This window comes from Bos grunniens, chromosome 7 (assembly GCF_055505025.1).
Source record: "Bos grunniens cultivar Pamir isolate PY7600 chromosome 7, Bosgru_T2T1.0, whole genome shotgun sequence".
Taxonomy (NCBI): Eukaryota; Metazoa; Chordata; class Mammalia; order Artiodactyla; family Bovidae; genus Bos; species Bos grunniens.
Window position 1 is genome coordinate 10,607,998 of NC_141171.1, and position 12,542 is coordinate 10,620,539.

The 12,542-nt window shown below is 42.4% G+C and overlaps 1 protein-coding gene across 1 annotated transcript in view; it reads left to right on the forward strand.

The window, feature by feature from the left end:
* Positions 1-5,495: 5,495 nt before the first annotated feature.
* The window catches only part of LOC147368356 (adhesion G protein-coupled receptor E2-like), a 47,325-nt gene continuing 40,278 nt past the window's right edge, over positions 5,496-12,542 (forward strand). Inside the window, exons 1-5 of the mRNA XM_086413564.1 lie at positions 5,496-5,503; positions 5,922-6,100; positions 9,030-9,176; positions 10,587-10,640; positions 10,930-11,064. Of these exons, the coding sequence (XP_086269690.1) occupies positions 5,496-5,503; positions 5,922-6,100; positions 9,030-9,176; positions 10,587-10,640; positions 10,930-11,064 (523 nt within the window). The remainder of the gene's footprint in view (positions 5,504-5,921; positions 6,101-9,029; positions 9,177-10,586; positions 10,641-10,929; positions 11,065-12,542) is intronic.

Sequence of the window (12,542 nt, forward strand, 5' to 3'; positions counted from 1 at the left end):
CAGAGGACAGAGAGGGGGAGTGGGTGAAGGGGATCAAAAGGTACAAGCATCCAGTTATAAAATAAGTCATATAGATATAACGTGCAACAAAGCAACAATAGCTAATAATATTGTATTACAAAGTTTCTAACAAAGTAAAGCTTTTCTTTTTCAATATTCCATTTAGAATTTAATGATTTTTCAAAATCAGTCTTATCCACTGACAGTAATCACAGTGAGAGGCATTCTCTCTCTCTCTCTCTCTCTCTCTCTCTCTCTCTCTCCATACTCACCAGATTAAGCAATCAGGAAATTTATTGTCTTACATATTGGGAAGTTCTGAGGTCAAACAAACTTCAGCATTGGGTGATTCAGCTGATCAACAATGTCATCAAGGTCCATTTTTCTGCTCTGCCTTTCTGACTGGACTGGTGCCCCTTTTCAGGCTGCTGGATGGAGCCATTCCAGCATTGCATCCAGAAATTGCAATGTTCAGAAAGAAAAGGGATATCAGGGGTTTTTTCTTAGGAAGGAGGAATCTTACTAGAAGCCCCACAGCTTTTGGTCCTCATTGCAAGAATGGAGTCACCAATCCATTCTGAAACCAATCTCTGACTGGGGGTGGGGCACCATAGCTGTTTATGGTCAAATAGAATGTACCTTAGAAATGGGGCCGGGGCGGTGGTCATCGTTGTTCATAACTGGAGCTCTTGGACCTTGATGATTAAGAAAATAAATGTGAGGGGCATCAAAGAACACCTGCCTATGAGTTAACTTGCCTAATTCAGTTGAATTTTTTAATTGAGTTAGTTTTGAATTGGCCAAAAAGTTGAAATTTCCTATCACAAGCAAAAACAATTTGTAACTGTGTGTTGTGATGGATGTTAACGACTTATTTTGGTAATCATTTGGCAATATATACAAATATCAAATAATCCCATTTCACATTTGGAACTATTATCGTGTTATGTGCCCATTACAACACAATTTTTAAATGTCCACTAATCAATAATAAATATATAATTCTGCTCACTCTGACCTAAAGGCCTCACAGGGGTAAAAAGTCCAATATGATTATTCATGTTGGGGAGGTTTTCTTATACATAGTATCACATCTTCGGAGAGTGAAAAAGTTTGCTTAAAGCTCAACATTCAGAAAACGAAGATCATGGCATCCGGTCCCATCACTTCATGGCAGATAGATGGGGAAACAGTGGTTGACTATTTTTCTGGGCTCCAAAATCACTGCAGATGGTGATTGCAGCCATGAAACTAAAAGACGCTTACTCCTTGGAAGGAAAGTTATGACCAACCTAGATAGCATATTCAAAAGCAGAAACATTACTTTGCCAACAAAGGTCTGTCTGGTCAAGGCTATGGTTTTTCCAGTGGTCATGTACGGATGTGAGAGTTGGACTGTGAAGAAAGCTGAGCACCGAAGAATTGATGCTTTTGAATTGTGGTGTTGGAGAAGACTCTTGAGAGTCCCTTGGACTGCAAGGAGATCTAATGAGTCAAGCCTAAAGGAGATCAGTCCTGGGTGTTCACTGGAAGGATTGATGTTGAAGCTGAAACTCCAGTACTTTGGCCACCTCATGCAAAGAGTTGACTCATTGGAAAAGACCCTGATGCTGGGAAAGATTGAGGGCAGGAAGAGAAGGGGACAACAGAGGATGAGATGGTTGGATGGCATCACCAACTCAATGGAAATGAGTTTGGGCGGACTCAACATTGGTGATGGACAGCGAGGCCTGGAGTGCTGCAGTTCATGAGGTCACAGAGAGTCAGACATGACTGAGTGAACTGAACTGAGCTGATACAAAAGAGATTAAAAAACCACCTTCAATGAGTATTTCAGTACAAATACTATGTGAAAGTCACTCAGTCGTGTCCCACTCTTTATGACCCCATGGACTATGAAGTTCATGGAATTCTCCAGGCCAGAATACTGGAGTAGGTAGCCTTTCCCTTCTCCAGTGGATCTTCCTGACCCAGGAATCGAATCAGGGTCTCCTACATTGCAGGCAGATTCTTTACCAGTTGAGCCATAAGGGAAGCCCAAATACTAATTCAGTATAAATACCATGCACATAGTTTAAAAACAGAACTGCAGTTTCTAAGAAGCTAATCATAGGGCAGATTAAAAGGGAAGAAAGAATCCAGATCAGCATTTTCCTCAGTTAACTTATTCAAAGTGCAAGTAACACTTAAAATAAGAAGTCTTTTCAACACGCACAGACCAAGATCAGATGTCTTCCGTGGCTGGACTTGCTGGTCTCTACATCATGAAAAACGGCTATCTAAGGTTGCTTCCAGGTGTGTAGAATTATAACACAGGGTATAGACTAATAGAGCTGTTTGGGGACTCTATCCAGTCTGCAAATATTCTCTTCTTTCTTTCATCCTTGATATTTAACTTGCTTTCCTACTATCTCTATAAGGGATAGACAAGTAGAAATTTTAAGGATATTAGCACACTGATAGTAAGTTTCAAAGGAGAAAACTGGTCAAACTTACTTCTGGGCAAATTGGAGACTTAAAGATATCTCATTTTGCCACCTGTATTAGTCCAGGTTTTCCTGAGAAAGAGAATTCACTGGAATGTTTAGAGAGAAGGAAAGAGAAAGGGGTTTATTGAAGGAACTGGTTCATGGGACTGCAGAGGTTGGAAAATTCAAAATCTACAGGACAGGGAGGCAGGCTGGAAACCCTGGGAAGACCTAATGCTGCTTCTCAAGTCCAAATGCAATCTGGAAGAATTCTCTCTTCCTCAGTGAGGTCAGTCTTTTTACTATAAGGTTTTCAACTGTTTGAAAAAGGATCACTTATATAATGGAGAGTAATCTGCTTTACTCAAAGTCTATGGATTTAAATGTGTGTGTGCATTCATGTTTAATCTCAAAGTCGTCTCAGATTCTTTGGGACCCAATGGACTGTAATCCACCAGGCTTCTCTGTACATGGGATTTCCCAAACAAAAATACTGGAGCAAGTTGCTAATTTCTTCTCCAGGTGATCTTCCCAGCCCAGGGGCTGAACCCGCATCTCCTGCTAGGCAGGCAGATTCTTTACCACTGAGTGACCTGGGAAGCCCTGCTTTAAATGTTAATCTCATTTTTAAAAAGCAAAACAAAACTCCGCAGCAGCATCTAGACTAGTGTTTGACAAAATATCTGGGTACTATGGCTGAGACAAGCCTGGTAAACTTTTTTTTTTTTTTTCCAGAAGAGCATAAAACCAACCTATGTGAAAATTCTAATGGCATAAGAAAAACACCATTACTTAATCTATAGGCTTTATGCAGGATGGAATGATTTGAGGGAAACCACTCTAGTATTCTTGCCTGGAAAATCCCATGGACAGAGGAGCCTAGTGGGCTGCAGCCTATGCGGAGGCAAAGAATTGGACACAACTGAGCAACCAACACTTTCAATAGTGAATTGGTGAAAAAACAGTATCAGAAAGGTCAGCTTAATTCTGATGAATCTTTATTTTCTTCACTGTTTAGAATAATACCTGTTACCTAGTAAGTCAAATGTTCCTTATATGTTGTCCTCATTGCTTGTAAATTGTTTTCTGGTTTTTATGAGAATGGCCATATTTCTTATCTTCTGATATGTGGAACATGACTTTCTTAATTCTGGGCACATTTGGGGAAAATTCTGTGCAGACTCACAGATCGTAAAAAATTTTCATAAGGTTCACTGGCTCCCATGGATAAGATAACAGACTCTAATATGTGCTCCACATATTGCCTATAAGAGTAAATTTTATCTTTGCACCCATAGTTATTTTCTTTTTTATTCGTTTTTTTTTTTTTTTTTTAACTTTCATTTTGTATTGGAGTGTAGCCAATTAGGGGCTTTCTAGGTAGCACAGAAGGTAAAGAACCCACCTACCAATGCAGGAGACATAATGAGATGTGGGTTTGATTGGAGAAGAGAATCGCAATCCACTCCAGTATCTTTGTCTGGAGAATTTCATGGACAAAGGAGCCTGGCGGGCTGCAGTCCATGGGATTGCAAAGAGTAAGACACGTCTGAATGATTAACACACACACACACACACATATGTCCAATTAATAATGTTGTGATAGCTTCAGGTGAACAGTGAAGGGACTTGACCATACATGTACATGTATCCATTCTCCCCCGAAATTCCTCCCATCCTGGTTGCCACATAACATTGAGCAGAGTTCCCTGTGCTATGCAGTAGGTCCTTGTTAGTTATCCATTTTAAATGTAGCAGTGTGTACATGTCCATCCCCAACTCCCTAAATATCCCTTCCTCCATTCTTCCCACCCCACCCCCCGGCAACCATAAGTTCATTCTCTATGAGACTCTTTCTGTTTTGTAAGTTAATTTGTATTATTTCTGTTTAGATTCCACATATAAGGGTTATTTTCATAACAGAAAACTTGATCAGTAACTCATTTTCTCAGACCAAACTGGGAGATCAAGAAAAAAGGCTGTGATCTTGATACACTATAGCAGGACCAGGAGTTCACTTGGAAGGAACCATAGAAGTCATTGGACTTCCCTGGTGGCCCAGATGGTAAAGAATCTGCTGAAATGCAGGAGACCCAGATTTGATCCCTGGGTGGGAAAGATGCCCTGGAGAAAGGAATGGCTACCTACTCTAGTATGCTTGCCTGGAGAATTCCATGGACAGAGGAGTCACCTTGTGGGCTAAAGTCCTTGGGGTCACAAAGAGTCAGACATGACTGAGCCACTAACTCTTTCAGTTTCATAGAAGTTATTGGTGCTATATGTGGAGAGGCCATTTAACAAGGTTATAGTGACTCTACCTTAGTTCTTCTACCTTAGAAGTTTCATTAGTTCTTACTTCTCACATGCTCTAAACTCCCTGTCTCCTGATTCCAGGGCTCCATGCCCTGCTGCCATAATTGTGAGCTAGGGCTCCAACTCAGGGCTGTTCCATTTCTACTACCCATACCCATCTTTGTCATGTATGTTAAACGTGAAGAGAGATCCTGAAAGAGAAACCTTCAGAGCAGATTTCTGCCACTGTCAGAGAACAAATAACCTAGGTACAACAATCTAAAGAACTTTCTCCTCCACAATTTAACACTTCCACTGGAAGAGGTTGGAATTTCAAAGATGTGTTACTAACATCAGCTGTTGGTCTATATATATTGCCTGTCCTTTACCTGTAGCACCTGATTTTTCCATGAGGACTGTGTCCGTTGCTGACTGACTCCTCAGGGAGACCCAAGACTCAGGTGAAAGGCTGAGTTCTCGATCCTGAGTACAGTACAGGAGAATATGACATGCCACTGGAAAGCTAAAGGATACAGGGCCCAGAAACACATCCCCAGGTGGCAATGGCTATGGGGACAGGAGATGAAATTGAGTGTGACTCTACTCTGTCATCTTTCTGTTTTTCTGCCCCCAGGATTCTTGATTCTGCTGTTTTTGCCATTGGAATCCACATCCTTGAACAAGAAACGTAAGTTTGTTCAGCCAGCCCCATTAGTGACATAAGCTGTGGAGCATATGCTGAGGTCTGTGTCCTCTTACCAACAAAGGATTAAGAAAGTAGGCTTATGCTGAATGTAAGGTCCAGACACAGTTTTATGAATGTAAGAGAAGCTATTCCTCCACACTCCAACATGCTCAGAAGTTTTTGTCTCTTCCTATTCCAAGAAAGGGCTTCCCAGCTGACTCAGTGGTAAAGAACGTGCCTGCCAATGCAAGAGACACAGGTTTAATTCCTGGATCATGAAGATCCCCTGGAGGAGGAAAATGGCAACTCACTCCAGCATTCTTGCCTGGAGAATCCCCTGGAGCCTGGTGGGCTAAAGTCCATGGGGTCACAAGTAGTCAGACATGACTTAGTAACTAAACAAAAATAACTTCCAATGGAAGCCATCCCATCCATTCCTTCCCTTCCTCTATTATTAGATCACCAGTCTGAAGCAGGCTTTGTTCATTCCTTGACAATTCCTTGACCTCTATCCCCACTGCTTCTTCCCTCACAGCCTGTGCTTGGTGGTGCACTCCAAACCCTCCATGTGTCAACACTGATGCCTGCCTCTGCATTCCAGGATTCAGTTCTGCATCTGAGGACAGCTTCACCAGCCCCTTGAAGAGTTGCCATGGTACAGAGCCTTGGGGTGGTGGAAATGCTCAGACATATTTGGGGAGAGGCTGTGGTACATCTATAGCATTCAGCTCTGAGGGCAGCACAGAAGCACTTTGTTGAGAATAAGAAAGGAGACACTTTAAGAAAGCATGAAGGAAGTGAGCAGTCCCAGAGGAGCTGCAAATTTAATTGATACCAACAATGGAAAAAAGTCCTTTCCTCCACATCATCACTAACACTTGTTCTTTCTTGTCTTTTTGATAATAGTTATTCTAACAAGTGTGAGGTGATATCTGGTTTTTATTTCCATTTCATTGATTGGTGATGTTGAACACCTTTCCATGTACCTGTTGGCCATTTGGTAGTCTTCTTTGGAAAAATGTCTATTCAGGTCATCTACCCATTTTTTACTCAATCACTTTATTTGGTTCTTTTTTTTTTTTTTTTTTTTTTTGCTATTGAGTCATATGAGTTCTTTATATATTTTGGATATTAACCCCTTATGTATGTATGATTTGTAAATTATTACCTGATATTGTAGATTTTCTTTTCATTTTTTGGATAGATTCATTTGCTGTACAGTCTTCCCTGATAGCTCAGTTGGTAAAGAATCTGCCTGCAATGCAAGAGACCCCGGTTCAATTCCTGGGTCGGAAAGATCCTCTGGAGAAGGGATAGGCTACCCACTCCAAAATTCTTGGACTTCCCTTGTGACTCAGCTGGTAAAGAATCTGCCTGAAATGTGGGAGACCTGGGTTCGATCCTTGGGTCGGGAAGATCCCCTGGAGAAGGGAACAGCTACCCACTCAAGTATTCTGGCCTGGAGAATTCCATGGGTTGTATAGTCCATGAGGTGGGACACGACTGAGCAATTTCACTTCATTTTGCTGTACAGAGCTGTGTAGTTTGATGGAGTCCCACCTTTCTAGTTTGCTTTTGTTGCTTTGCTTCTGGTGTCAAATCCAAAAAAAAAAAAAAGTTATTACCATGACCAATGTCAAGGAGCTTATACAGTATGGTTTTTTCTATGAATTTTATGATCTCAAGGTAGCCTGATTTTTGTAATTAGCAAATTCAGCCTCAAAGAGATTGAGTGATGTCCAAAGTTCTATAACTAATAAGGTAGTAGAAACAGACTATGTCTAAAGCCAAGGAGTTTTTATTCTTTAAAAAAATAGAACGACAAAAGGAAATTATTAAACATAAAGTTAAGATGAAAACTTTTGTTATGGACATTTTACTGCAATTTTTTTAATGAGGGAAAAGAAAATTATATGATTTTTCATGAAGAAATATTCTTCATCTGCTCAAAATAGTCTGAGTTATTGGTAATAAAATAAATTATTCCTAGCATATTTGAAACAATGAGTGAAAAAAAAAGAAAAAAATCTACAATATTCTAGAATACTAGAATTCTGGGTGATCCCCCCCCCCTTTTTTTTTAACTTTTTCCCTGTTTTCTAAGTATTGATGTATTATTTAAAATTTGGGAGAAAGTAAATTTTATCAAAGAAAGGAAAAGATGTTGCAATTACTGCACAGCCCTTACTTGACCCTGGAAGTATCCAAAAGATTCCTTTGTGAACTTGCATGTGTGTGTCTCAGGGAGATATGCAGACTCTTGAACATGGAGAGGAAATCTGGCTGCTGCTATAACTGGATTCCAGCTCCTTCCTTGGACTACACTTGTCAGGTTGAGGAATCTCCCATCCTCATGTCTTCTCCTTCCAGCACTCATTCCCATATGCCCCCACTCACTCCTCCCTATCCCTCAGCCTTTAATATGGGTCTCCATCTGAGAGGAGGAAATCTCAGTGATCAGATGGGGGCCAAACAACAATTCCTCAGGTGTGCATCCCTCCCCCTTCCATTCATATCCTTATGTTAATACTACCCACAACCTGGATCTGGGGCCTTAGAAGGGAATGTCAAAAGTCTGGATAAGAAACTCTGACCTGGGAAAGACCAGTTGTCTACCCTGACTGATCATGGCCGTGTGAGTCCTTCCAGGCTTTAAACGTCTTTGACCCCCTGACTGGAAGGAGATCATGTATGTACAAGAGCCAAACATTCTATTCCTGCATTTTTACTAAGTTGCTGTTGTTTTTAGCATTGGTGCCCAGCACTTGCTCTATGGTTCCCTGACCTATTCCAAGGGGACCTGGCTCATGGGCACCTTTCCTCCTGTTTAGGAACAGGGAGAGGTAAAATGCCAGAGAATACCTGCAGTGACTCAGCTGTGAGCTGCTTCCTCTTTCCCATGCATAACAGGTTCTGATAAAATGTGATTTCTACAGAAGTGGAGAGAACAAGTCTCCCCTAGAGACATCCTGGGGAATCTCAAGAAGTCTTAACATGAGAGCTGGGGGAGTGCTTGATGAAGATTGTGGGGTGTACTAGGACTGCTATGACTAAAATGGAGGTTGAGGGGATCAATGGGTAAGAGCCTGATCACCTACCCCTAACCTCAGCTGTAAATGATGGATATCACTCTGGACAATTCCCCAGCCATGACTGCCTCCATTTCCTCAGCATCTTGGGAAGCCTTCAGTGTCACTGTCACTCACAGTTAGAAATGACTGGAGCTCAAATGCATGCCCCTGATAATGCAAACAGCAACCAAGAGGATGGTCCCGAACCAAGTCATTTTTTCTGTCTACCCCAAAAGGCCTGCAGCGGGGAGGCAGACCTCCTTCCAGTCCCCATATGACACAGCAGAGTGTTTGAATCAAGGTACATGCAGATAGTCAGAGAGCAGGGATGAGCAGAACAGTAAGCCAGCTTTCTGGAGCAACTGATGCTAGTTCAGCCTAACCCTACAAGAGCTAATGAGGAGCTGAGTCAGTTCAGTCTTGTGTCAAGATCAGGATGGAGGTGAGTACCATGTGAATTCACAATGGAATTCATCCCTTTGAGAGGTGACATTTTGTCCTGTTGTGTTCCAGATATCAACAAGTGTGGACCATCATGGAAAGTGTCCCATGGAATATATGTAGACTGCCAGAACTTTAACAATACACAGCATGAATGCAGAGGAAAGAGAACTCTTTCTCAAAAAGAATTTGAGAATGAGTGTACTACGAAAATGTTTGGTAAGAAGGAACCCATTTCTTTCATTTCCTCATTCATTAAGTTTGGCCACTTACTCTAGGCCACAGAGGTCTGTTCTCAGCACCTACTGGTATCCCCTCTCTCTCCAAACCCCAAGGGTCAGAACCCCACATAGAGTGTCATTTCTGTAATATTGGATGCCCCCTTGACACTTGGCATCTTATTTTCTCAAATAAACAGAAGAGTGGTATTCAAGACATTTCAGGAGTTGTTGTCCAGTGCAATGAGCCCCAGGGAATTATCTGTACTCTTCATCATTAATTGCCAAGATGAGACCTTTCTCACCTGGATCCCATACAGATTTGAGCAAGCTAGGGGTCCTTTCAGACTCTTCTGGAATGATGGACCTGAGAACTCTGTCTAGAAATGTTGGAAGGGGGATATTCAAGGGTGGTCCCATCTTCCCCAGCCAGCCCTGCCCCTGGGTAACCTTACCCAGTTCCTTGGCCACTCAGCCTTTGTCTATTTCACTATGCAAGTATCCACCATGCCCCTGACCAATAATTTCTATTAACAAGCCTATGGGAAACTCAAATGACTGGGACCGGGAGGATGTTATGTCAGAATGGGTAGATGACATGAACCACACCACATATACTCAAAGTGGCTCCCATCTGGCATAGATGGAAAGAGAGAGTGTCACTGGGCTTCATTGTCCTGGCCCAACTCTCTACTTAGGAGGTCAACAAAGGCCCTACATTGACTCAGACCACTTGAGCCTTGCACAGAAGGAGCCCACAAGTTTGCATCCCTAGCTAGATGCCCAGGACAAAGAAGACAGAAACATCAGCCACTCCTCATCCATCAGCACCTGCTTCCTTCTTCAGGCACCCAGCCATCCCACAAAGCTGGCCTCACTCAGATGATGAGTCTTACCATTTCATTTCAGTTTGGAAAACGCCTTCCAAGGGTACAGGAAATGGATCCTCACAACACCAAGTCTGCATGGATGGAAGTAGACCTCCATTGTATCTCCAGTCTGGTCCCCAGTGTCCAGGAGCCTCTGCCTGTTCTGGCATCATCTTTACACACCTCACCCCTTCCTGAAAGCTTATTGATGGTCCTGGCTCAGGGATGGGTCTTGGACCAGCTTCATGGAGCTAGAATCTGAGCTAGCATGGATGGGAGAGAACTATTCTTTCTACAAACATGTAGCACATGAGGTTCCACAGGGCTGTCTATCAGTGACTGATCCCTCAAGAGGCCTGAGAAATGGAGGGGAAGTGTTGATTCCTTGATTCCAAGTAAAGTACAGGAGCCTCAGGAATGTTGCTCAGAGTGATGGGCTATAGAGCCAGAGCCATCCAGTAAGAAGGCAAAGGCCATGGGTATAGTGGTTGCAATTAGAACTCAACTCTCTCCTCTTTGTCATCTCTGTCTTTCTGCCACAGAACTGGAGCTACTACTGCTGGAGACAATGAACACTACAGTCCAGAACCTTAAAAGTGAGTCTCTGCACCCAGCTCCATTGGTGACATAAGCTTGAGAGTGTATGCCATGGTCTGGGTCCTCTCACCAATAAAATGGGGAAAGGAGGTTTATTCTGCAAAAGTATCCTCTAAGGATACTAACAGCTGTTACTCTTCCCCCATTACGTCCAGAGTTTTCTGAGGCTTTTCACTTCTAGTGGCAGCCATTCAACTCTTTCCTCCCCTCCTCTACTATTGGGTCTCTAGCATGCAGATGACTTCCTCAGTTTCTTGGGTCTTCTGACCATGATCTTCATCCACACAGCCTCTATCATAACTCGTTGTGCTCGGTGGTGCCCTCCAAACTCCAAATGTGTTGATGCCAACACCTGTCGCTGCATTCCAGGATTCACATCTTCAACTGGGGAAGTCATCACCAGCCGCTCAGAGACTTGTGATGGTACAGAGGCTTGGGAGTGGCATTAACTTGTGGGTGGCATATGCTTGGGGGTGGTATATAGAGATTGTGGGAGGACACAATGGGACCTCCAGAGCCCTCAGCCATTGGAGCAGCTCAAAAGTATTTTAACAAGCGTAACATAAAAGTGACAGCACAGGAAAGTATGAGGGGAGTGGGTAATCTTGTTTTCATGATCAGTTGGAAGAGGGCTGAGAGCCAACACACAGAGCTGGGCTACGACACAGGCTCTTTGACAGTTAGGAAGTTGTCTTCCTCTCTGTGCATTATTTGCTAGTTTGTAAACCAGAGGTAGTCGTACCTACCCCATATGGATGAACTTAGATTTAATATTTACCTTAGTTAAGAAAAGCTAAAGTTTCAGTGCAGTTCAATTCAGTTGCTCAGTCATGTCCAACTCTTTGCGAACCCATGAATCACAGCATGCCAGGCCTCCTTGTCCATCACCAACTGCCAGAGTCCACCCAAACCTATGTCCATTGAGTCAGTGATGCCACCCAACCATCTCATCCTCTGCCGTCCCCTTCTCCTCCTGCCCTCAATCTTTCCCAGCATCAGGGTCTTTTCCAATGAGTCAGCTCTTCGCATCAGGTGGCCAAAGTATCAGAGTTTCAGCTTCAACATCAGTCCTTCCAATGAACACCCAGGACTGATTTCCTTTAGGATGGACTGGTTGGATCTCCTTGCAGTCTAAGGGACTCTCAAGAGTCTTCTCCAAAACCACAGTTCAAAAGCATCAATTCTTTGGTGCTCAGCTTTCTTTATAGTCCAACTTTCACATCCATACATGACCACTGGAAAAACCATAGTCTTGACTAGATGGACCTTAGTGCAGAGAAAATTGTCAACACATGAGAGCTATTACCGTCATTCATAGTGTTACACTATTATTATTATTATGGCAAAAAGAAAGGGGGGAATAAATGAACCAACAGAAGGAAAGAAACTCCAAGAAGGAAGCTCAGGCTCTCTCACTATCTCAAGCTCACCAGGAACTCCTCCTCACTGACCATTGTGGTTTCCCACATCAATCCTCACAGCAGACCCAGGATGCTAGCACACTTAGATTTTTTCCCCACCTTCTCCCAGTTTGCCCAACTGTCATATTTTATTCTAGGAGTTTTACATTTTCAAGGTAGAATCTTTTTTTCAATAATCATATTTGGGCCCAAAGAGCTTAAGTTATATATCCAAAGTCACACGTTTAGTAGGGTCATAGAACCAAGATCCAGATCTAAAATTTAAAGGCTTTATTTTCAACAATATAGGATCATAAGGGAAATTGTATTGCTTGAAAAGTTAATAAGATGGTAAATTTTATGTTTTATGAATTTTACCACAATACTAAAAAGTAGGGGAGAATTATATAGTTTTTACAAGAAATAATCCTTGTCTACTGATAAAAGTTTTTGATGGACATTTATTGCTACTAAAGAAAAATATTCTTAATATGTGCAATA